Source organism: Cnephaeus nilssonii (genome assembly GCF_951640355.1).
Source record: "Cnephaeus nilssonii genome assembly, chromosome: 14".
Classification (NCBI taxonomy): Eukaryota; Metazoa; Chordata; class Mammalia; order Chiroptera; family Vespertilionidae; genus Cnephaeus; species Cnephaeus nilssonii.
In genome coordinates this window covers 71,269,183-71,295,116 of record NC_137085.1, presented here as the reverse complement: position 1 = coordinate 71,295,116, position 25,934 = coordinate 71,269,183, and the positions used below count along the sequence as shown (strand labels likewise).

Genomic DNA, 25,934 nt, shown 5'->3' with positions numbered 1-25,934 from the left:
ATGACCTTGAAAGGTCGAGGGATTCCTGTGAGTCCTCCACTCCGCATATAAAGGGCTGCCTCAGTGAGCTTTCCGGACCGCGCCAGTGGCCTTCACAAGTCAGAGCTGAGCAGTGAGGAGTGGGGCTGGGAGACGGACGTCCTTGGCACCGAGCAGGATATTAGTTCACCTGCCAGTCCATCTTTAAGGTACAGTCTGTTGAGTTTGTGTTGTCAGGAGTGTGAACAGCTCGTCGGGGGCTGAAAGCTGGACACGCTTCTTATTCCGGTGCCTTTGGTGCCCACTTGGACTCATTTCCTCCTCCTTTGGAGCGGCCCAGCCTCACCATTTGGGAAGTGATTTCCACAGGCCCAGAGCGTTTTTCCCTCTCTGACTTACAGCTGTCAGTAATGCATGAATTTCCTGTTGCAGAGTGTAACAAAACAGAAGTTAGTGTTGATCTCACTGAACAAGGCTCTCTTAAGATGAAGTAAAACACAGAATGTATCCCATCGTGATTGATTAGTAACTGAGTCCCAAGGAAACATTCACTAGAGGGGCCAGAATGCTGGAGGCTTCTCAGAAAGCTGATGGTCAGGAGATTTTAACGTTCATTGGGGATTTTACCTGACAGAGTAACCTGGAACTTGGCAAGTTAAACTGGAATTTTCTTTTACTTTAGGTTATACATTTCAGCATTATCTAATCCCTTATTAGACATAGTGTGTGAGCTTACACAAAGTCAAAGTTCAACAAATGTTATTTGATAAGTATTTATTAAAAGGGAGTTCTAGTACTCTTTAAGTGTTACTTAATCAGTAAAGTAAATTTAAGAGTTGCCATTGGAATTATGACTTTTCCAAATTAGTAATGAGTTACTGCAAATAAATCGAATTCTCTCAATAGATACAAAGGCTAGTAAAAATGCCTTTGCTGTGGGGAATACAGAGAAATATAATTCTTTATTTATCAAAGAGCAGTCCCCTTTTCCTAAAAGCCTGTCTAATTACTGATATTGCCTTTCACATATGGGTAGGGCAACCAGATATTCTCATTTGGACTGAAATAACTAAAATACAAAGCCCCTCCCATGTTGAACTTGATGTTGATGGATTTACTTGCCTGTTAGAGCCAGGGGGCCTCGATGAACCTCTCAACCAAACACCTCAATTCACAGGTGAGGACACTGAGGGAAGAATCTGCCAAATTCTACAAAATAAGCTTTCCTAACAGTCAACGAAACACATGAAATAAGAGGCAATTAAACATGTACTAAGTAGTAACTATGTGTTAATAAAAATATGGTTGAAATAACTGTAAGACAAACATTATTATTTTTAAAAGAGAAACAGGAATTGGAATTGGCCATGTAGATATCTGTTGACTGTTAGAACCTGACCATTTGTTTACTGACCTCGAAGTGTGTCTTTCCTATCAGCATAAGAATGCAATGAAACTGAAGTTAATGTTTATTGGTTTAACACTGAGTTTGTATGTTTGAAGTGTAGCAGAATTAAAACACATACTGTCTCCGTCTCAGCACAGCATGGCTTTTTTATTCATTAATCCAACAGATGTTTGAGTGCGAGCTGCTTCCAGGGTCTGTCTGGGGGTGCCATTCAGGTGTGGTCTCCTGAGTCCAAGACCAGAAGCTGTGCTTGTGCCTTTTCACCAAGAGCCACATGAGCTGACAGCCTGGTCTTTGCTGCCCTAGCGGAGATGGGGCGTTCCTCATAGAAGAGGGTTTTCTGTCCACATATGTTCCAACACTCATGGAAATGCAGAGGTCGATACGCAATTATACACTCAACATTTAAAGACACGTGGCCTTTGACCTGCAATTACACTTCTAGGACTCTGCGCTATAGATATGCTTATATATGTGAACAAAATGATTCACTCTGGGTTTTTGGGTAGTAGACCCAAACAGGAATGGATTTAAATGTCCATCAGTGTAAGACTGGTTGAATGAATTATGGCATATCCACGCCATGGAGGCTATGAAACACATGTCTGTTGGCCAGGAAATACTTTCTTAAGTGAGAACATCAGAACGCAGAGCAGTACATGAAGCATGGTCCTGCTTGCAGAAACGAAAATGTCATATACTCACAGGGTGGGCCAAAAGTGGGTTTACAGTTGTGCATACGCAAAACAGAGTTTATTCTTCTATTATTATTTATTAATTACTGGATTGTTTTCGGTACGAACAACTGTACACCTATTTTGCCCCACTCTGTATACACACACACATGCTTTCATTAAAAGGGAAAGATAAATGAGACACCCTGACACCCTTAACAGTGGGTATCTTTGGGAAGTGTAGCTGGCTACAGCAAGAAAGGAGGTAAAGGACTGTGACTACTAGGTTTCGATGCTTCAGTACTCTCTGAAGTGTTTTGCTGTGTCCAAGGACTACATTTACATGTTTTCCTGATGTAGCCTTAAAGGAGCATCATTGCTCATGGTGTAAAACTTTGAAACCCGTTGACCAAATTATTGTGGGGATTTTCTGAAGAGAGCCATTGGGTGAATTATGGCGTGCAGTAATTTTCACATGTGTGTATCTCCAAACACGCGAACCAAAGACCTCCTGCAGCGCTCGGGGAGGGAAGGGACAGTGAAGGCGAGTCTGTCTCCTTTCTGTGGCTCAGTGTCTGACTCCCCGCAGCACCAGCAGCAAGTGTGCAGCTGCGTTGCTCCCCTGGGCAGCCGGGCTGCCCCTCACCCCACTTGGGTTTCTGAGGAATTACTCTCCATTGATCAGAGTCATCCAGCTTGTTTAGAAAGCACACCCTATGCGATAGGAATGTGGGACAACCACCGTCATTTAAATCTCACTCAACAGGGAAATAGAGATGATTAAGGAGCCTGCCATCCAGATATTCGATGACCTAAAAGAAAAGATGTTTCTGGAAACTCAATTATTTTTGTGCAATCAGACTCTGGATCACGCCCACTCTTTTAAAAGAAAGAAATAACACTGATTAGGGTTCATGTCTCTTTAATCTCTTTCAATCTTTGACAATTTTTTCAGTCTTTCTTTGACTTACATGCCTAGCATGGCAAGTGACCTTGACATGTTTAACGGGTGGTAGTCAGGTATTTTGTATAATTGCTGGAATTTGAGTTTGTTTACAGTTTTCTCATGAACAGACTGATGTTTGTGGAGTTAGGGGAAGGATACCACAGAGGCAATGTCCCAGCTGTCACACGGTGGCAGGGGGTCATGTGATATCAACATTGCTTATTCCCAGTGATGTGAACCTTGATCACATGGTTGAGGTGCTGTTTGTTTCTCCACTGCAGTTATTATTTTCCCATCAGTCACCAAGTCACAACAGATGCAAGGAGAAGGCGTTCAGCTCCCCCTTGGAATTTGTGGTCATCTTTAAAACCACCACAATAATTAGCAATTTTTTTGGAGGGATATTTTAAGGCTATGAGAATACCCTGCTTTTCCTTAAGGTTTCATCCACTAATTTTATTATTCACTAGAGGACCGGTGCATGAAATTTGTGCACGAGGGGGGGATCCCTTAGCCCGGTCTGCACCCTCTCTAATCCGGGACCCCTTGGGGGATGTCTGACTTCCGGTTTATGGCAATATGACATCCCTCTCACAATCCAGGACCATTGGCTCCTAACTGCTCACCTGCCTGCCTGCCTGATCACCCCTAACTACTCTGCCTGCCTATTTGATCACCCCTAACCGCCCTCTCCTGCCTGCCTGATTGCCCCTAACCACCTCTGCCTTGGCCCCCGCCACAGTGGCTTGATCTGGAAGGAGGACCTGACAACCAAAAGATGTCCAGTCTATCCGGTCTAATTAGCATCTTACCCTTTTATTAGTATAGGTTAATGGATCCTGTCTGTAGCAATTATTACTGTGATATTCTCATGATGATTTTATATCCCTTCATTTCTTCTGCATTTATTCATCAGAATATTTCTGAAAACAATAGTTGATCCTCCCTTATTTATTTATTTCAATAATTTATATTGGTTTGGATTCATTCTTTCGGTTGTACTCAATATCATGTTACTTATCTTGCTGCTCAAATTGTTTCCAGTTTGGGGTATCGGGAGCTCTTTCAAGACGGTTCCTCTGTGTTTTTGCAATGCCCCCACTTGTGTCTTAAGCCCTTGCTTACTCTTGGCATTAAAAATGCTCACGACAAAGAATGTCAAAAGGTAAAATTGACCGGGGTTTATCTACAGATGTTTGTGTATTGCACAAGAGTCTGGGTGAGAAGGGGGGTAAATTTGAGAGAAGCAAGCCAAATAACCTTTTTTCTCTTAAAAGGAAAGAAAAGTCATTTTTATTTACTTCATTTTTATTTGAAGGTAATTTTAAGGCTGCGAAATATTACCAGAATAAAGAATTATCATATACTGTTAACCCAAGTAAACCCTCCACCACCCCCTTTGCTTTAAGATTTGCTTCATCTTTCTACATAGTTTGACGAACTATTTGAGAATAAGTTGACTCATCATGAGCCTTCACCTAAAATACTTCATTGTGAATGTCCTAAGAACACAGTCATTTTCTTCCATAATCAGAGCACAGTTGTCAACTCAGGAAGTTTAATGTACATACTATCCTGTGATGGTCCATATTCCAGTTTGTACATGGACTCAATTTTGAACTATATAGCAGTTTGAAATTTAATTTTTGAACCAATCAACTAACTAGATGGATATTTATGATCTCACTGGTCCTCATTCCCAGCTGGGTGCCCAGAGCTCCTGTCTTCTCCAAGGGTGCTGTCTGATCTAGTGACCAAGACACCAGACCAACCTCACAGGACTGAGAGCACCGGTTAGATGTGGGTGGGTCTAAGCGATGCCCTGGCAGGGCTATTGTGGTGATTATCCTTTTTGATGACAGACACTAACACTAACTAGTCTTCTTTTCTAAGGCAAGTACACGTTCCCTCAAATGAGTGAGGAAGGTGGTTCAAACTGTGGGAGGTGATGACAGGACCTTTGGAACCAGACAGTGTAGGTTCAGAGCTCAGCACCAGCATTTACTGGTTTTGTGATACTGACAAGCACTTAGAACTTCTCAACCTGGCTTCTCCTCTGGTAACTGGGGAAATGATGAGACTTACTTCCCGGAGCTACTGTTATCATGAAGACAGTTCTCAGTATCTCACTGGCATCTGCAGAGGAGGATGTGCGGCTCACTGTTACTTAGGTGTCACGTCAGCACCCAGTGAGTGGACAGACCCGGGTCTGAGAGGGCAGCAGGTTTGGGCTAGATTCCTGGCTCTGAGGCTGAGGGACGGTCACTCCCTTCCCAGATTCACGTCCTCACCCACAAATACGGGAATAGAAACTAACACAGTATGTTGAGAATTAAATGAGATAGCATTTAAGACTGTACTCAATGCAGTTTGCTATGAGCATTGATGATGATGACGATGAGCATTTACAGTGGGTCAGATTCTATTCTATGTTAGGCACTTTGGCTGCTAATCTACAGTTAATTCACAGGAAAAAGCCTTTTTCTTCAATATGAGATATTTAAGCTGTAGGAAGGATATATGTTTCTCTCTTACTGCCCCACGTGGCCTTTTATTTCACTTGCGCCTTTTCTTAAGTCCCAAGTGTCAAATTGTGAGCAAATTCTGAAAGGCTTTGAAGGACATTAATTGGAGGGCAAACTGTGGACAGGGACTCAAGACTTAAATCCAAAGAGCTTGACTGAATTGTGGAGGAGAGGTTAAAAAGAAAATGTTTTCTAAAAGGTGCTGACCAGAGGAGCAGCACTCTCACACATTGCTCCCACTTCCCTCTGTGAAGGAGAAAAGGGGACCAAAGAAATCTCATCTTAATCTCTGTCCAATGGGGCCCAGAGCGGGAATGGGAGGAGAAACCTAGCAAATCCCACCAAAGGCTGTTCTCATCTCAGCACCTGGGCCTAGGAGCATCATCCCTTAAGGTGTTTTCATCCCGAGTGACAAGGTCCACCTGAGAAGAAATGAGGTGGCAGCCACGTCCTTGGCACCTGTAGAAGCAGAATTGCCGGGTGATGGAAGGGGCGTTTGTGTGGGATGGTGAGGTGTACATTTTACAAAGTGCTGGTGTAAGAAGAGTCAGGGTCCCACGAGCATTGTGTTTGTGTGTGTCTGTGCGTATGTCCTTACCATGAAACACATAAAACAGCTTGCGGTGTGCTCCTCTGACAAATGGTATTAAAGAGAGAAAAGGAAGTCTGTCTCACTGTAATAGCATGGACTACTCTTGAAAACGTTCATCTAGTCCAGCCTTGACAAAGAATAATGATCTTCATATTGCTCAGAACAATTTAACCAGGAGGTATGCCTCTCGAGCCACCCAGCTCTTTCCATGAGTACCATCTTTGTGGCTGATTGCCCAGTCATGTGCCAGTGATGAGCACAGGTGTTGGAGTTGGGCAGGACTTGAATCCCAACTCCATCCCCTTCAATGGGGTGACCTTAGGCAATGGCCTGCCTTTTTGCACCTCCTCTGCAAATCTGGCCAAGAGTGGGCTTGTGAGAAATGACTGAAGACTGCACAGCACTTTGAGGACTGAAGGCATTCAACATGTGCTCAATGAAGAGCATAGCAATAAGCCAGAGGTCACAGACCAGCAGCCCACCAGCCAGGAGGTGAGGGCCTGTCGGCAGGTTTCATCTGGCCACTAGTGAGAACAGTCTTGCTTCATCCCTAAATCACTGTCATTCCTTCTTGTCACCCCGGGACTGGGCATCATTGCCAATACCAATGCCTTCACCCTATTGTCTATCTTAAAAAAGAGAAATATGTCTCTGTACCCATGTTTATATCAAAATTGGGGACAAAAAAGCAAACTCAGTGATCCTGATAGATATTCTTAAAGGGGAAGCAGCTACTATTCCTAAGGGTTTATTGTGAAGATAACCAGAATGACTCACTCATGTGAACTTCTAGCCATTGTAGTTATTTACACTTGCTGATGCTGAGTTTTGTGCCATTGAGGGTGAAGGGAAATACAGATCTCTGGGTATCAATTTTAAAAAATCCTATATTCGTACAGAATCTCAGGAGAGGTCAACTGGGAAGTGTATTTCCCGCCCATCTGCAAACACCATGGTATGAAAGTAGCTCATTGAAATTTAGATGAATGACTGCAAAAATATAAACGGGGTTTATTTAAAAAGTTGCTTAAGAACAGAATGGAGACACCTCATTTTGAAAAATTCCTCAGGAAAAAAATGTGAGTTTTATCTCCAAGATCTTTAAGTGATTCGGGAGGTTTCAGGTACCTATACGTCACATGTCTGCACATTCCTTAGAATTTATTTCTGTGACTAGAAAAGCACCACGGATCTGTCTCTAGGAGATCACAGTGTGCTCCCTTCTCCCTGGTCCCACTGAGAGCAGGACTTGGGAAAGTGATGCCTTGTTGCTGTCCTCAGCGCCCTCTGCAGGTGCAGGGAGTAGCAGTCAGGACCCACAGGGAAAACTGGACACCATTCATTCTCTGCTCCCTGCTTTATTTTGATGTTTTCCTAAAATTGCTATCAATTTCGTTTCTTAACAGTATAAAGCAGATGATCCCAGCTGCTAACGTGCTTCTCACGCTCAGCATAGTAAATGGAGCAACAAATCCAAAACAAGTAAAAAAAGGGGGTTGGGGGATGTTACAAGCCCTCTAAAACAGAATGCATTTCCCCTTGTAGCAGTTCTGACAAGTCGGCATGATCTTAGTTCAGGTTCCCAGCAGTTCCCAGCAAAACAAGCAGTTAGGCTGAGCAATAACATGGGGGATTGAGTCCAGTCTTTAGCAAAGTGGCAACTGTCAACTGTAGTAACATAACCACTTCTTAGGCGTGTCGGGCATCCCTCAATGACTGTTCACAGTGATTCCCAAATGTTCATCCTAAACGGTGTAAGAGTGAAACTCACCACCAAGAGCTTTTGCTAAAGGCTTCTCTGGACACAGCCCAACACTGGACCTTGGACAAGAAAGGAAGCATCTTGCCCCTGAGATTAAAGAATTCCTAGTCTTGTCAGCCCAGCAACAGAGATAGAAAAACCTTAAATATAGGCAGAGTCAATAAGGAGCAAAGCATTTAATATCATACGTAAACTAGAGAGAGTGAGAACGTAGGTGGTGATTTCCTGGGAAGGAGTGGGGCACAGACTGTGAGCTCCCAAGAGCAAGCATTTGCTGCTGGGCAGATGAACGTTGGGGAGTGGATGGCAGTGTGTTGGGCAGTTTCCTCTATATGATCACATTTGTTCTCCACTTCATGGATAGGGAAACTTGGGCTCAGAGCACAGGAAGGGTTTTGGACCGAAGTCATAATCATGGCAACAGTCCTTTGTCCTCCTTCTCAGCTCCCAGTGGCCATCTCTTATCATGAGGATCGATGGAGGAGAGAGCATCTACTTTGAAGATAGACAAACCTAGGTTCAAATTCCCATTCCTTCATGTTCAGTAATGAAACGACAGGCAAATTCTCTCATTTTCTCATCAGACCAACGAGTGTGAAATTGCCCATCTCCAAGTTGTAGTGAGGATCAAATGAACCCGTGTGTGTAAAATGCCCATGTCACACTATGTGCTCAGTAAACCATAGAGGTCATTGTTATTCTCTGAGGAAGGATAGGAAGAGCATAACATTTGTTGAGTGCCTATTTACTATTTGCATATGTTATCCATTTCACATGCAACTGTAAAGCAACTGTTAAAGGATAATTTTTTAACAAAGTTAAAATCATGACTCTCTTAAAATGTAAAATAAACATTTCAAGTATTGTACCAAGCTTAATAATTAATTAATGAGGTAACTAGTAAGATATTACAATGTATTTCAAGGAGAATTTTAGAAAACACATATAGGCAATAAAGAATACTGAGATGAATTTACAAGTTTATGAAAAATGGGTTGGTATCCATAGAGATATAAATTACATCCCACTGGACAAAATGTATTTGAATTTCTATGTTCAAGAATGACTGGTACTACTATATTTTTTTCTATAATTTACAGAGTTGTAAACCAGCTCAAGGACAATGGAAGTGCCCAGCCAATATATAACCAGATAATCTGGAACAGTTACTCAACACCTTTTAGTTCATTTCAAATCTTTTTGCAATATTTTCTGATTATTACTCACATTTACAGCTGTGAAAGCAGGCTGATAGTGGCTGGGTGACTTGTTCAGACTCACTGAAAGTATAAAAGGCAATGTCTTGATTCAAACCCATCTTTCTCTACTCCCAAATTAGAGTGGCTTTATTTGAGGGGCTGAGATTTGTTTTTGTTTAATTTTAGGGGATGAACAATCAATACATCCGTCGGGAAGTCTTTTGCTGTGAAACTTGTCACGAGCTCAAAAGCTTCTGGGAAAAAGAAATTAGCAAACAGACTTACTATCGGGAGCTGGAGGAAGAGCGTCAGGGAAGGAGCGCCCTGAGGAAGTATGTGGGGTGTTTCTCTGCTACTTTTGAAAAGTAGGCTTCCCCAGAAACAGACCAGATGTGAAGGTGGGGAGAGGGGACGTTTTCATGACCCATTGTTCTGAGAGTGCGAATGCTGGCTGTGATGTGCTGAAGTGGAGGTCACCAAGAAGAAGGAAGAATGAGGTTTTGGGGCGGGGGGCGGGGCGGGCGCACCACGGGCCAAGGGGAGCCACAGCAGAAGCACCAGCTTCTCATCAGATGGCAGAGACAGAACCAAAGGGAAAGTCTAAGCCAGAGCCTTTCCTGGGGTCTCCATGGGAAAGGCGAGGAAAGGCAAGGAAGGGCAGGTACACAGGTTAGGACTGTTAGTTTGAATAATCCCAGTGGATTTGTTTAGTCTGTGGATGTGGTCCTAGCTGCCTGGTCCCTTGCCATGGGATGATTTAGGACAGAGGAAATACGGCTTCACGTGGGACTATTAGGTGAGTAAGTAGTTGGGGTCACAGGAGCAGGATTGATCTAGATGCTTAGCAGCCAAGCTTTTTGCTGTCTCTAAGAGAGGGCAAGTCCTGGGATGGACAGTCCTTCTGTGGCCAGCACGCATTTCACGATGTCAGAATATCATAAAGTATCAAAAATTAAAGACATGTTAAATCCTCTACCCATCCAGTCTTACCACAATCTACACCGGAGTTTCTCAACTTCAGCACATTTGACATTTAGGGCCAGATAATTCCTGTTAATTACCTCCCTACATTAATAAATGTGCCCTGGAAGGCATAGTCACCCCATTGAGAACCAATGACTTATAGACAAAATGGGCATTTTTATATAAATAACAATGAGGTTCTGTTGTTTATATCTAGATGAACTACAAAATATCTTCCCCACCCCACCTGTGTTACCATCCCCAGCACATGAGATTATACTAAATTTCAAGATTAGGTCAACAGGTATGTGTAAGTGTGAAAGACGCCACGTCTAGGGTTATACATATTAAGATCTGTGGGGGAAGGCTAATGAGGCCTTTTCCTCATTGTCAAATGAGCTTGTGTTCTGGCTAAAAGAGTTTGCTCAGAGGGGGACACTTACTCATGTGAGAAGACATGTGTCAACATCGCTCTGAGTACAAGGAGCAGCACCTGCCTGCACATGTGCAGGGCCTTGTAGCACACGAATCAGCTCAGTTTTTCAGGGACTGTCTATGTTTTCTGCCCCTAAAATAGGAACAGACCAGGCAAGTGGTCTGTTTGGCGAGATGTCCACATGCAAGTGGAGTGGCAGCTGGGCGTTCTGCTAGTCAGCAAGGCACCGTGCCTCCATGTTTCTGAGCATGAAAACAAGTGTAATTCACATGTACTGAATCAACATTCACTTAGAAAAGCCTTCCTTAGCTCCTGAGGGGAAATAGACTGTGTCCACACCCAGACATGAGCTCTGCCACCAAGCCAGCTCCATTCCTGTGTAATGTAAAAACCAGGCTCTTCCGCATGCTAGAGCCCACATGTTAGAGTATGCAGTCCTGGCAATTCCAGGAGAGCAAGAAGAGTCGGTGGTGGGGTCCTGGCATCTTCCTCCGCTCAGTCCTGGTCCACAAGCTCATGGAACCAGATGCCAGTAAGAACCCTGTACCACAGCTTCCCTTCCAGAAGCCCTGGGTGCAATATTAAAAGCAAAACGTGCAACATGATCTGATTTGGTAAAAATATTTGTGTATATGCACACATACAAAGTCTGCCTGTATGTATTGGGAAAAGGTTAGAAGACAATACACTCAGATATTAAGAGTGATAATATTTGACTCTTGGGACGGCAGAGTTTGTGTGTGTGCTCTATTTTCTCCAAAGTTTCTGTAACAATACTGTGCCATTTTGTAATTAAAGAAAAAAAATATGTAGAAAAGGCCACCAAATTCAAATGGTGCATAAAACAAATGCATTAATTCTCCAGGCTCCCATGTGCCACCGAAATGACCTAGTCAAAGATTGGGTTAGTTTGCTTTTCTTCCATGGGCAAAATAATAAATCTTTAAAATGTGAACTTTGATTAAAAATGGCGGTGGAGTAAGTGGAGGCTACACAGACACGCTCCCGGGACCAAACTGGAAATACAACTAAAATTTAAAAAAACAACCATTCTGAATAACCAACTGAAGACCAGCTGGAGAGAACCCTGATAACCAAAGACAGAAAGTGGAGACCACTTAGAGACTGGTAGGAAGGGTGGAGGTGGTAAAGGGCTGGCCAGGCTCCAACAGACAGCAGCTGAAGTTCTGGAAAGACATCTCATCTGTGGGGGTTTTCCCCCTGAGAACTCTGGGGTCTAATGCCCAAGCTGGGCTCCCCAGCACAGAGCACCAGAACTGAGAAAGGTACCCACATAACATGTGGCTGTGAAAAGCAGTAGGGTTGTTGTTGCTAGGGAGAGTCAACTGCAAATGTCTCACACAAAATTTCATGTGCAGCCACTCACCTTGGGCTACAGCAGAGGGAGTGCAGAGTGGGCTGAAGCTGTGTAAGCATAAGCCAGGGTTGAGGGCTCTGGGATTTCCTGTTCTGAGTCATACCCTCACACTAGAAAATACTAGACTTAATAAATGAATTTAGTAAAATAGCAGGATACAAAATTAACATCCAGAAATCGATGGCGTTTTTATACACTAACTAGAGGCCTGGTGCACAAATTTGTGCATGGATGCGGTCCCTCAGGGTGGCCTGCAGGGATCAGGATGAAACCCACAGTCCAATGCTGCCTGCAACTCCTACCTGCTGCTCCTGCTCATCCCGGTCCCACTGTGCCTGCTGTGTGCTCACGCCCAATCAGTTCCCATTGGGAGAGGCTCTCACTGCTGCAGCAGTGCTTGCAAGCCATGAGCCCTGTGTCTGCCGCCCTTCCAATGGGAGTGGACTACGGGATCGGGCTGAAACCAGCTCTCCGACATCCACTGAGGGGTCCCAGATTGCGAGAGGGCACAGGCCAGGCTGAGGGACCTCACCGGTGCACGATCGCTAGGGAGGGACCAGGGGAGGGCTCCAGGGCCTGTCTGGCCCATCTCGCTCAGTCCCAATCGGCCAGACCCCAGCAACAAGCTAACGTACTGGTTGGAGCATCTGCTCCTGGTAGTCAGTGCACCTCATAGCGACTGGTCAATCAGTTGACTGTCTGCCCCCTGGTGGTCAGTGCATGTCATAGCGAGCAGATGAGCAGCCTAAGCATATCATTAGCATATTATGCTTTGATTGGTTGTTTGGTTGTTCTGTCGTTCGGTCTATTTGCATATTGTCCTTTTATTATATAAGATAATGAATTCTCAGAAAGAGAAACTAAAAAAGGTATCCCAATTGCCATTGCAACAAAAAAAATATATAATATTAACATACCTAGAAATAAACTTAACCAAGGAAGTAAAAGACCTATTCTTGGAAAACTATAGGACATTGAAAAAAGAAATAGAAGATGATACAAACAAATGGAAGCATATACCATGTTTATTAATTAGAAGAATTAACATAATTAAAATATCTATCTACCCAAAGCAATCTATAGATTGAACACAATCTCTATTAAAATACTAATAGCATACTTCACAGAGCTGGAACAAACACTACAAAAGTTTATATGGAATCCTAAAAGATCCCAAATAGCTGCAGCAATCTTGAGAAAGAACAAAGTAGAAGGGATCACAATACCGGTTATCAAGCTATACTACAAAGCCATTATAACCCCAACAGCTTGGTACTGTCACAAGAACAGGCATATAGACCAATGGATCAGAACAGAGACCCATAAATTGGCCCACACCATTACATCAATTAATATTTGACAAAGGAGGCAAGAACATGCAATGGAGTAAAGACAGCATCTTTAACAAACGGTGTTGGAAAAACTGGACAGACACATAAATAAAAAGATTCTGGCCGAAACCGGTTTGGCTCAGTGGATAGAGCGTCGGCCTGCGGACTCAAGGGTCCCAGGTTCGATTCCGGTCAAGGGCATGTGCCTTGGTTGTGGGCACATCCCCAGTGGGGGGTGTGCAAGAGGCAGCTGATCGATGTTTCTAACTGTCTATCCCTCTCTCTTCCTCTCTGTAAAATATCAATAAAATATATTTAAAAAACATAAAAAATAAAAAGCTTCTGCACAGCAAAAGAAACCAGCATCAAAATAAAAAGAGAACCCACTGTATGGGAGAACATATTGCCAATGATACACCTGATAAGGGATTAATATCCAAAATATATAAAGTACTTATACAACTCAACAAAAGGAAGACAAACAACCCAATTAAAAAATGGACAGAAGACCTCAATAGACATTTCTCCAAGAGAACATACAAATGGCCAAGAGACATATGAAAAAATGCTGAAAGTCACTAATTACCAAAGAAATGCAAATTAAAACTTCAATGAGATATCACCTCACACCTGTCAGAATAACTATCATCAAAAAATCAACAAACAACAAGTGCTGGGGAGGATGTGGAAAAAAGGGAATACTAGTTCACTGCTGGTGGGAATGCAGATTGGTGCAGCCACTGTGGAAAACAGAATGGAGTTTCCTCAAAAAAAAGTAAAAATGGAACTTGTTTGACCCAGCGATCCCACTTCTGGGTATATATCCTAAAACCCCAAAATACCAATCACAAGGAATATATGCACCCCTATGCTCATAACAGTGTCATTTACAATAGCTAAGATTTGAAAATAGCCCAAGTGCCCATTGTAGATGAATGCATCAAAAAGCTCTGGGACATTTACACAATTGAATACTATGCAGCTGTAAAAAAAAAAATGAGAGATCTCTTACCCTTTGGGACAGCAGGATGGACCTGGAAAATATTATGCTAGGTGAAATAAGCCAATCTCAGGGGAAAAAAATCACATGATCTCACTTATTTGTGGAATCTGATGAACAAAATGAATTGAACAACAAAATAGGACCTGAAGCATGGAGGCATGGAACAGAGTGACGTACCTCGATGTGGGGTTAGGGAGGAGTGCGAGAAGAGATAAACCAAAGAACTTAGATACTTACATGCATAGCCCATGGACACGGCCAATAGGGTGGTGAAGACCTGGCGGGTGGGGGGGGAGGACTGGAAGGAGGGAGGTAAAGGGAATGGGAAATGGGAGATATCTGTAATAATATCAACAATAAAAATATATGTAAAAAGACAAAAAAATGTGTTCTTCCTGAAACACGTCATCACTCCGTCCCCCAAATAAAAGTCTGAAGACTTGGCAGGGCCGCTGCATTGCGTGGAGCAGAGGAAGGCCTAAGGGGGGGGAGTGGAGGCAGCTTCCTGTGTCCCCTCCTCTGGGCTGGAGTCTCACTCACCAGCACTGTCACCTTATGAACAGTGAATAAAATCCGACCCTTCCTAATTTGGTAAATAATGAATGACAACTTAGTGGATTTATCATTATTTTTGCTAAAACACAAAAACACACACCTACATATATCTCTCATGAACCAGGTTGCACCAAAAAGGAAAAAAAAATGTTTTCAAACCAAAAAGGGAATAAGAACATTTGTTAACTCAGCAAATGCAAGTCCTTGTGCCATGAAGAAATGTTCTAGTGAACAAGGAAGACAAAAACCTCGAAACTTTCTTCCAACCCCTGTGCTGATAGAACAAGGTCGACATTACCTTATGTTCCTCTCACTTTGCTGAGTGACCAGCCAGGGCTTGTGGTGGAAGGGAAATGGTGGAAGGGAAATGGGTGCCGGTAAACATGCCTGCGGGGTCACAGAGGCGAAGGATGCAGGGGAGCCATTTACCTGGTGGAAGTTGCATCTGGCAGAGGCCCTGGAGCTGAGATCACAAGGCAAAGTGTGTGACACCAAAACTAGACACACCATGCTCTCTCCCAGTGCAGCTGCAAAGAAGCAACACAGCGTAAGTGGGAGAAGGTGAAAACAGCATGCAAATCACTGAGGGAGGCAACCTGAGAAAGTCAAGGGCAGCGTTTGCCTGGCTTGTGGGACAGTCCCGGTGCACAGCTATCACTCTGCGGTAATTGTGGATTGCACTTCCTTAATTTCCAACAGCCTGTCAGTTTAGAGAATAAATTAAATGGACACCTAAGTCTACGGGACCAGTCTGGAATTGTAACTGAGAACCTTGCCGTGCTTCTATGCAAGAGAGAGTCTTCAAAATACCTCTTTGGGACTTAGCAGAACTCACAGTGTCAGGAAGACATCACGTCTGGTGGGCCTGAGTGGGCAGACTGGTTTAGCAAGCCTCAACGCAAGACCACTCACCTCCTTTGTTCAGATTCCTGCTTATCAATTGTGTCCCTCAGAATGCTGTCAGCTGCAGGTAACAAAATATTCGACTCATAGCTCCGAGCCAGATGAAATCAGTATTTTAACCTTTATATAAAATAAGAGTTCATCTACAAACAACAACCAGTGATAAAAAATTTAGTTAGATTTTTTTTTTCCCATTCAAACTGAGTGTGTGAGGAAAGTGGCTGGTAAATTGGGTTGGTCAGTGGGGTGTGCCGGGGCTGCAAGCCTGAGCTGACCACGGACATGATCTGCCCTATGACCAGACCCACGGGGGAGCTGCAGGTCACAGGAAAACCAAAATCAGGCCCATCTGTCCTCGCTAAGGACAGACAACTGCGAGGCATGTTCACTACTGTGCTGGAGCAGGAGGGGCAAAGCCATCATCTGACCTTTCATATTAAGGACAGATCACACGAATTCTCATGTTTTCATATTACACAATGTTTTACAAAGTATCATACTTTAAAAAAGATATTAGCTTGTAAGAACATGTAATAAATAACTTCAAACTGCAATGGGTATTTAATTTTAAGGCATGCCTTTAACATTTAAGTAAAACGTTTTGTGTACTCGTTCAATAGAAACTTATTTGGCCACTGGGTAAAGCTGGCAATAAAACTACTGGTCCGCAATGTGTCAAAGCAAAAGTGCAGTGGTTCTGATTGATTATTGAGATCTGAAAGGGGAGCCCAAGAACTCAGTAACTATCAATTCCTTGACGACAGGGATTACCATTTTACTGTCTTCTCTCCACTGGGGCGGCCACAGAAGTGCTCCTTGGAGCTCCTTCAAGATCACTTGCAATGGGGAGCACAGCCGCATGGAGCTCCGGGTGCCACCTTTCTGGATCTGCCACTGCCTCTGCGCTGAGGCCACACTTACCCCAACTGCTCCTAGACAATGACTGGTCCCGGCACGGGTGACTGACTAGTCCTGGGCGATTCCCACATGGCAGGGCACCTCTGGCGGGCGACCTTTGCTCAGGGACAAGCTCTCTCAGAGCTGTGCTGGTGTGGGCTCTTCCCAGCTCAGCCCTCCTTCCTTCTCGCTGTCCTTTCCCAGCATGGCAGTCTGAAGGCTCTCCCTACCACTTCTGGTCCCTCCCCCATTTATTTTTTGTGGGTGAATCCTCCAAATCTGCTACTTGGAGGACTCAGACTGACACATATACATAGTGCCGAGCACATGAGAGAAAGTATCTAATTATGTGCCCAATTGATCTTCACCAGTTCCCAGTGAGAACAACAAGATTCTGGTTCAAGAATCTCATGAACACCATCCTACTTTCTAGCCAAACCCCTTATTTATCAAGGGTAATTAGTGTTCCTAGATATTAACTACAATTCCCCCACAAAGCAGATAAATCTAGAACAATAAGTAGGAAACATCATTTGGTCTCCATTTGAAAAGTGAGCTCAATGTTTCTAGGCATTTGGAAAAAGTTCTCTTCAAGCTGTCATGTCCATTGTATTGCTCCTCCTCTGTCTGTATCTGTCCATATACATGTGATTTTGTAGCTGGGCTCCCTATTCTGTTCCATTGATTTGTGTGTCTGTTTCTCTGCCAATACCATGCTGTTTTGATTATTGTAGCTCTGTAGTATAATTTGAAGTCAGGTTGCGTGATACCTCCTGCCGGGGCTGGCCAGTAGCTCCTGAACAACAGATGAGCAGATTACTCAGACACAGTTTGACTGTGCAAGAGAGGGCTAAGGGGCCCCTGGCTTTAGTAGCCAGAGCAGCCTCTATTGCCTGCCTCGTTAGGCCTTTACAGGCAGTCCTCGGGTTACGTCGGACCCGATGTACATTGTTTCATGGTTACGTCGCCATCTCCCATTTATTTATTAAAAAAAAGTTCCGTCATTTTGATATATGTACATATGTGCTTTCTGTTTTTTATTATTTATTTGCCACAAGTAAAGGTCAGGAATTGTTACCTTTATTAATTATTTTTACTGTTTCAAGTCATTACTGTTGTGTATGTGCTCCATGTAAGTGACGTAAGTGCTTATGTAGGTGGGTTCTGACTTATGGCAAAAATCGCATTGTGTCGCACCTTAGGAATGGATCTCCTACGTAACCTGAGAACCTACTGTATTGGAATTATTATCTTTAGATACAATCAGCAGGGTGAGTAATCTTGGGAGGACACATGTTACATTCTCCTCTAGGCAAGGGCGTCCAGGGATTGAGCATAATGATTCCAGTAAACAGCTGGGGGTCTGCACATACACAGACTTGTTTGGAAAGGTCAAGGAATAATCAGGGACACACCTTCGACACGCCCCTAAGTCTCCTCTAAGTCGGAATTCCAATAAACAGAACCAGCAGCCTTCCACATACTCCTTTCCTCAGAATGTCCTACTCACAACTTTCCAACCAAGTCTCTTGTGCTCCCCAGCAGCCTCCAGCTTTATTCTTTTGGCTCAGGATTGCGTTGGCTATTCAGGGTCTTTTGTGGTTCCATACAAACCTGATGATTTCTCATTCTATTTCTTTAAAACATGACCTTGGGATTTTTATTTTGATTGCACTAAACCTGTGTAATGCTTTGGGTAATATGGCCATTTTGACTACATTGATTCTTCTAATCCATGAACACAAAATATTTTTCCATCTTGTGTATTTTTCTATCTCTTTTGATAATGCTTTGTAATTTTCAGTATATAGGTGTTTCACATTCTTTGTTAAGTTTATTCTTAGGTATTTTATTCTTTTGGTTGCAATTACAAAAGAAATTGTGCTTTTTTCTCTCTGGAGTTTTGTTGTTAGTATACAGAATGGCAATGGATTTTGTATCCTGCAACTTGACTGTATTTGTTACTTGTGTCTAATAGTTTTTAGTGATGTCTTAGGGTTTTCTATATACAGCATCATGTCATGTGTAAAAAGGCACCCTGCTTGGATGCCTTTTATTTCTTTCTGTTGCCTTATTGCCCTGGCTAGGACTCCCAGCTCTGTGTGGAATAAGAGTGGTGAGAGTGGACATTCTTTCCTTGTTTCTGATCTTGGAGGAAAGGCTTTTATGATATGATATTGACTGAGTATGATATTGACTGAGGGTTTATCATATATGGCCTTTATTATGTTGAGGTGCTCTCCTTCTATTCCTATGTTATTGAGTGTTTTAATCATAAATCGATGTTGTATTTTATAAAAAAAACTTTTTGTGCATCCATTGATAAGATCATATGAATTTTATCCTTTCTTTTGTTAATGTGGTGCATTATGTTAATTGATTTGTGTGTGTGGAACCATCTTTGTGCCCTGGAATGAGCTCCACTTGATTGTGATGTATTATTTTTTGGATTTAGTGTTATATTCAATTTGCCAGTATTTTGTTTAGGATTTCTACACCTGTATTCATCAGAGATACTGGTCTGTAGTTTTCTTCTTTTTGTGTTATCTTTGCCAGGATTTGGTATCAGGGTTATATTGACCTCATAGAATATGGTGGAAGTATTGCTTCTTTAATTTGTTGGAAGAGTTTGAGAAGGATAGATTTTAAATCTTCTATGAATATTTGGTAGAATTCACTGGTGATGCCATCTGGTCCTGGACTTCTGTTTTTTGGCAGGTTTTTGATGGTTGTTTCAATTTCCTCACTGCTGATTGGTCTATTTAGATGTTCCAATTCTTCATGATGTAGTCTAGGAAGGTTATATATTTCTATAAACTTATCCATTTCTTCTTGTTAATTGAATGTGGAGGCATATAGTCTTTCATAATATTCCAGTTACTAGAATATAGTTAGAATCTAGTATGATCCTTTGTATATCTGCGATGTCTGTAGTGAGTTCTCTTTTATTTATGATTTTGCTTATATGGGTCTTTTCCCTTTTTCCCCTTAGTGAGTCTAGCCAGTGATTTGTCAATTTTTTATTTAAATTCTTTATTGTTTAAAGTATTACATAAGTCTTGTTTTACCCCCATTGACCGCTCCCCGCCACTCCCCAGCACATGCCCTCAACCCCCTCCCCCCATATGTGTCCATTGGTTATGCTCATATGCATGCATACAAGTCCTTTGGTTGATCTCTTATTTTATTAAACTTTTCAAAGAACCAACTCTTGGTTTTATTGATTTTTTGCAAAGTCTTTTTATTCTCTATTTCATTTCATTCTGCTCTAATTTTTATTATTTCTTTTCTTCTGCTGACTTTGGTTGGGTTGCTTTTGTTCTCTCTTTCTAGTACCTTACGATGTGATGTTAGACTATTTACTTGGGGTTTTTCTTGTTTCTTGAGCTAGGCCTGTAATGATATAAACTTCCCTCTTATTACTGCTTACACCGACTTCCAGAGGTTTTGATATGTTTTATTGTCATTCTCATTTGGCTCTATATATCTTTTGATATCATCTTTTATTTCTTCTTTGACCCAGTTAATTTTCAGTAGTATATTGCTTAATCTCTACGTATTTGTGGGTTTCTTTACGTCTTTTTTGCAGTTCGTTTCTAATTTCAAGGCATTGTGGTCAGAGAATATGCTTGGTATAATTTCAATCTTCTTGAATTTGTTGATGCTAATTTTGTGACCAACATATGGTCTATCCCATGTACATGTATCCCATGAGAATGTCCCATGTGCACTGGAAAAGAATGCACAATCTGATTTTATGGGATGCAAGGTTCTGTAAATGTTAATTATGTCCATTTGGTCTAGTGTTTCATTCAAGGCCAATATTTATTAATTGATTTTCTGTTTGGTTGATCTGTTTAGAGCTGTCAATAGAGTATTAAGGTCCCCAATTATCATTGTGTTTTGATCTGTTTCTCCCTTTAGTTCTGTGAGTAGTTGTTTTATATATTTCGGTGCTCCCTGGTTGGGGGCATATATATTAAGAAGTGTTATGTCTTATTGATGTAGTGTTCCCTTTGTCATTATAAGGTATCCATCCTTGTCACATGTTATCTTTGTTATCTTGAAATCTATTTTGTCAGATGTAAGGATGGCCACACCTGTTTCTGTGTGGATGTTGTTTGCTTGGAGAATCCTTTTCCACCCTTTTACTTTGAATCTACCTTTGTCTTTGCAGCTTAGATATGTCTCTTGTAGGCAGCATATGGTTGAGTTTTGGTTTTTGATCCATTCTGCTACTCTGTGCTTCTTCATTGGTGACTTCAGACCATTTCCATTTATGACAATTATTGATGAATGAGGATTTCCTATAGCCCGATTATCTTTTGTTTTATGATAGTTCTGTGCCTTCATTGGTTCTTTTCCTTTATGTTTCTGTTGTTTTTGTTTGATCATATTCCATACATCTTTCTTCTGTTTCCTCTGTTTTTAAGCTATACGTCCTGGTTTGGGGATTTCTGTGTGTGGTTACCATCTTATATAATAAAAACCTAATATGCTAAGTGTCCAATCGTCCGTTCAACCAATCAAAGCATAATATGCTAATGATATGCTAAGGCTACTCAACTGCTCCTTATGATGTGCACTGAACACCAGGGAGCAGACTCTCCAACCAGTAGGTTAGCTTGCAGCTGGGGTCCAGCCAACTGGGACATGAGATGGGCCAGACACACCCTGGAGCCCTCCTGCAGCCCCTCCCTGGTTGGCTAACCTCCCCAGCCCCAATCGTGCACCAGTGGGTCCCTTGACCTAGCCTTCGACCTCTCATAATCCAGGACCCCTTGGGGTATGTCAGAGAGCAGGTTTCAGCCCAATCCCATAGGCCAGGCTGAGAGACCCCCCAGTGCATGAATTCGTGCACCAGGCCTCTAGTTAGGTTTATAAAAAATGAAGTTGCATATATACCATAGTTTGTTTTCTTATTTTCATTTTTTAGTGCATCTGATCTTCATCTTTCTTTGCCACTTCAGACTTTTCCCCTCCCTTTTTATATTTTTATTGTCACAAACTCTCCCTGTTTATGTTGTAAGTTTTGTTTTTTTCTTGGTGATCTTACTAATAGTATTGTGACTTTATGGTCTTTGTTTCAAGTAGAATAACTCCCTTGAGTATTTCCTGCAATTGAGCTTTTCTGATGATAAAATCCCTCAGCTTCTGTATGTCTAGGAATATTTTTATTTCTCCTTCATATTTAAAGGATAATTTTGCTGGATATATTATTTGTGGCTGGTAATTGCTCTCTTTCAGTCGTTTGAATAGTTGGTTCTACTTTCTTGTGGCCTATAGAGTTTCTGCTGAGAATTCAGATGAAATTCTGATGGGTTTTCCTTTGTAGGTCAACTTCCTTCTTTTCCATGGCTGCCTTGATAATTTTTTCTTTGTCATTAATTTTGACAGCTTAAATACCAACTGCCTTGGAGAGGGCCTGTTTGGATTGTCATAACTAGGTGTTCTGATTACTTCTTGGATTCAAGGATCTAGTCTTTCCATAGATTTTTGAAATTGTCATCCATTATTTGTTTTAATAGACTCTCCATTCCGTGCTCCCTCTCTTCCTCCTCCACAATGCCTATAATTCTAATATTGCCTTTTCTGATGGAGTTAGATAGCTCTTATAGAGGTCTTTCATTTTTCTTTATGCTCAGGTCTCTCTCTTCTTCCCTCTGCATCATTTCTTGCTTCATATCTTCCATATCATTAATTATTTCCTCCATCTTGTTGGTTCTGTTTTCTATACTCCGTAGTTTATTCTCCATTTCCTTAATTGCACTCTTCATTTCCAGATTTTCTGATTGATTCTTTTTTAAAACTCCAGTCTCTTTGGTAAAGTACTCATTGGATTCCTTGATTTGTTTTCTGAGTGCACTGAATTCCCAGTTGGTATTTTCTCTCATCTTGTTGAGTATTTTCAGAACTGCAATCTTGAAATCTCTGTCATTTATATCACATATTTCCATGTGTTTCAGTTTGCTTTCTGTGGATTTTTCCTTTCCTTTCTGGTCATCTTCTTTACTGTGGTTCTTCATGGTACTTGTTGTCCTCCTTTGCTTACACATTTATCTCTGAAAGGTCTTCCTACTATTTTCCAACAGTTGGCACTGGATTGGAAGATTTTTACCTCTGTGGTCTTCCAGTCTTGAATCTCTGCAGTTTCCATAGGCAGTACAGCTGCACTGCTTGGGATAAGGTTTGTTTTGCCCTTATCATAGTGGCAACCCCTGACCTTCCAGGGGTCCTGCCAACACCTGTTTTGGCTTCCATTGTGAGAGTTTTTTGTTTTGTTGTTAATCCTTACCCAAGGATATTTTTCCATTTATTTTTAGAGAGAACGGAAGAGAGAGAGCGAGACAGAGAGAGGGAAACATCAATGGGAGAGAGTCACATCAATTGGTTGCCTCCCACACTCTCCCCAACCAGGGTACATACCCTTGAGTGGAATCAATCCCATGACCCTTCATTCCAAGGGCCAATGCTCTAACCACTGAGTGAAACCTGCTAGGGCAAAATTTTTTGTGTTTTGTTTTTTATATTTCTCTTGTTTGTGTGTTTTTCTTGGTGGGTTTTTTGGTATCTGGTTTGTTTGTTTGTTTGTTTGTTTTGATCATTCTATGAAGTGGGTGGTACCTCATTGTGGTTTAATTTCCATTTTTCTAATTATTTTGATTATCTTATATAGGCTTATTTGTCATCCATACAACTTCTTTGGTAAAATGTCTGTTCAAATTTTTTACCAGTTATTTTCTTATCATTGAGTTTGAAATTTTATATATTCTGGAACCAAGTCCCTGAATATGTGATTTTTAAATATCTTTTTTCTGTTTGTCTTTTATTTTATTTGCAGTATCTTTTACAGAGCAAATTTAAGTCCCAAATCTTCCTTTTTTAAATGAATCACGCCTTTTGTTTTGTATCTAAGAATTCTTCCTTATCCCAAGGAGTATAATAAAGACATTGTTTTGTGGGTGTTTTCCTAAAAGTCTTAGTGTTACAGTTACATTAGACCTATGATTAATTTTGTATAAGATGTGGAATATGGGTCAAAGTCCATCTTTTCTTTTGAATATGGATGTATGATGTCCTAGCCCCATTTGTTAAAACATATATATACTAATATATATACTAGAGACCCAGTGCATGAAATTCGTGCACGGGGGGGGGGGGGGGGGGAGGATGTCTCTCAGCCCAGCCTGCACCCTCTCCAAGCTGGGACTCCTTGAGGCCCGGTGCATGAAATTCGTGCACGGGGGTGTGTGTCTCTCAGCCCAGCCTGCACCCTCTCCAAGCTGGGAACCCTCTCACAATCTAGGAATGCTGGGCTCCCAAATGCTCGCCTGCCTGCCTTCCTGATTGCCCCTAACCGCTTCTGCCTGCCAGTCTGATCACCCCCTAATCACTCCCCTGCCAGCCTGTTTGCCCCTAACTGCCCTCCCCTGCAGACATGGTCCCCCCAACTGCTCTCCCCTGCAGGCCCAGTCACCCCCAACTTCCCTCCTCTGCTGGCCTGGCCCCTCCCAACTGCCCTCCCCTGCTGGCCTGATAGCCCACAACTGCCCTCCCTTGCAGACCTGATCCCTCCCAACTGCCCTCCCCTGCTGGCCATCTTGTGGTGGCCATCTTGTGTCCACATGGAGGCAGCCATCTTTGACCACATGGGAGCAGCCATCTTGTGTGTTGTAGTGATGATCAATTTGCATATTATTCTTTTATTAGATAGGATTAGATAAGATAGAGGCCTGGTGCATGTGTGGGGGCCAGCTGGTTTGCCCTGAAGGGTGTCCCAGATCAGGGTGGAGGTCCCCTTGGGGCATGGGTCAGCCTGGGCGAGGGGCCTGTAGTGGTTTGCAGGCTGGCCACACCCCCCAGCGACCCAAGCGGAGGCCCTGGTATCTGGGATTTATTTAACTTCTATAATTGAAACTTTGTAGCCTTTGCGGAGGCCTGAGCCCACCAGGGCATGCAGAAAGCTTGGCTTCCTCCATTGCCAGGGGTAACCCAAGCCTCCTGCTCTCTCTGTGGCCACAGCCATCTTGGTTGGGTTAATTTGCATACTCACTCCTGATTGGCTGCTGGGCGTGGCTTGTGGGTATAGCAGAGGTATGATCAATTTGCATATCTCTCTTTTATTAGATAGGATACCTTTCTCCAATGAGTTGTCTTTGTCCCTTGTCAAAAGCAATTGGCCATATTTGTGTATATTTATTTCTGGGCTCTCTATTTAAACCCATTTATCTATTTGGAATAGATCTTCACCAACGCCACACTGTCTTGATGGTGGTAGCCTTATATTAAGTCTCAAAATCATGCAGTGTGAGTTCTCCAACTTTCTTTTACTTAAAAATTGTTTTCGCTAATCTATTTCTTTTGCCATTCCATATAAACTTCAGAAACTGCTTATTCTTATATACAAAAGATGGGACATTGATTTAGGTTACATTGAATCCACATAGGAAGAAATAAACTTTGGGGGGAAATTATATATTCAGAGGATTTGCTCATTTGTCTATGCATTTTTTTCTTCACTAATTTGTAAAAGTCATATGGTTCTCTTAATGATGTTCTTTTACAAGGAAAATAAAACCACCTTCATGGGACCAGCAGACATGGAGGCATATGCACTAAGCCAGTGTACTGTTTCTCCCCCTCAGGCTCAGAGAAGGATGGAAGAGGAGACTGGAAGAAAGACTGAGGATGCTGGACAATCCTGAGGAGAAGCCCCAGGAGGCGAACACTGTGGGCTAATGGCCTCCTGCCTCCTCCACTTCACAGATAACAAGCCAAGGGCACTTTCCTAGGAGATAAAATGAATGCTTCCATTATGCCCACTTACTGAGCAGGACACTCTGTTTGCTCTCCCATTTACATGCGAATCCTTCCTGTGCTCATGGAAGTTCCTGCCCAAGGCATTCCTCCCTGCAGGAGCAGGATGACTGCCAATGGGATATGAAGCTCAGGTGATTGAATATAAAAGCTCCTGGAATAGCAATCCCCCAGCTTCATGGATCCATGCAGGGTAGCTTATTTCCACCTTTTCTTTCCTTGTGGAAGCTGAATGCCTTATCTAAGCTGACCTAGGGCAATGGTCTTGTTGGGAATCTGGCTTCCTTAGTTTTTTGGGAAAACAGTCATGTAATCTTTGCTTCCTGTTGCCCCTGTGTGTGAAGACAAAAATGCAACCACTTACAGAAATAAAGCAATTACTATAAAGAGAAGATGTGGTTTGAAAATAAACAGAACTAATTTCTTTACATATGATTTGGATTGCTTTTTTTCATAAGCATGCTTAATTAGAAATAAGCAGTGACAACAAGATAATGCTTAGTACACGTGGCTGCGGTGGCCTTGCTGGGGTGTGCCTTGTGTTAATTCCCAGTCTTGGTCAGTTC

General features: G+C 42.4%; 1 protein-coding gene across 1 annotated transcript; it reads left to right on the top strand.

Annotated features, from left to right (window-relative positions):
- On the top strand, positions 1-25,290 carry FAM240B (family with sequence similarity 240 member B; the record flags this gene model as incomplete). The annotated part of the gene is made up of 3 exons (XM_079789537.1): positions 1-27; positions 9,272-9,417; positions 25,197-25,290. 3 exons carry the CDS (start codon positions 1-3, stop codon positions 25,288-25,290), a joined length of 267 nt encoding a protein of 88 aa, XP_079645663.1.
- Between the last annotated feature and the right edge of the window lie 644 nt (positions 25,291-25,934).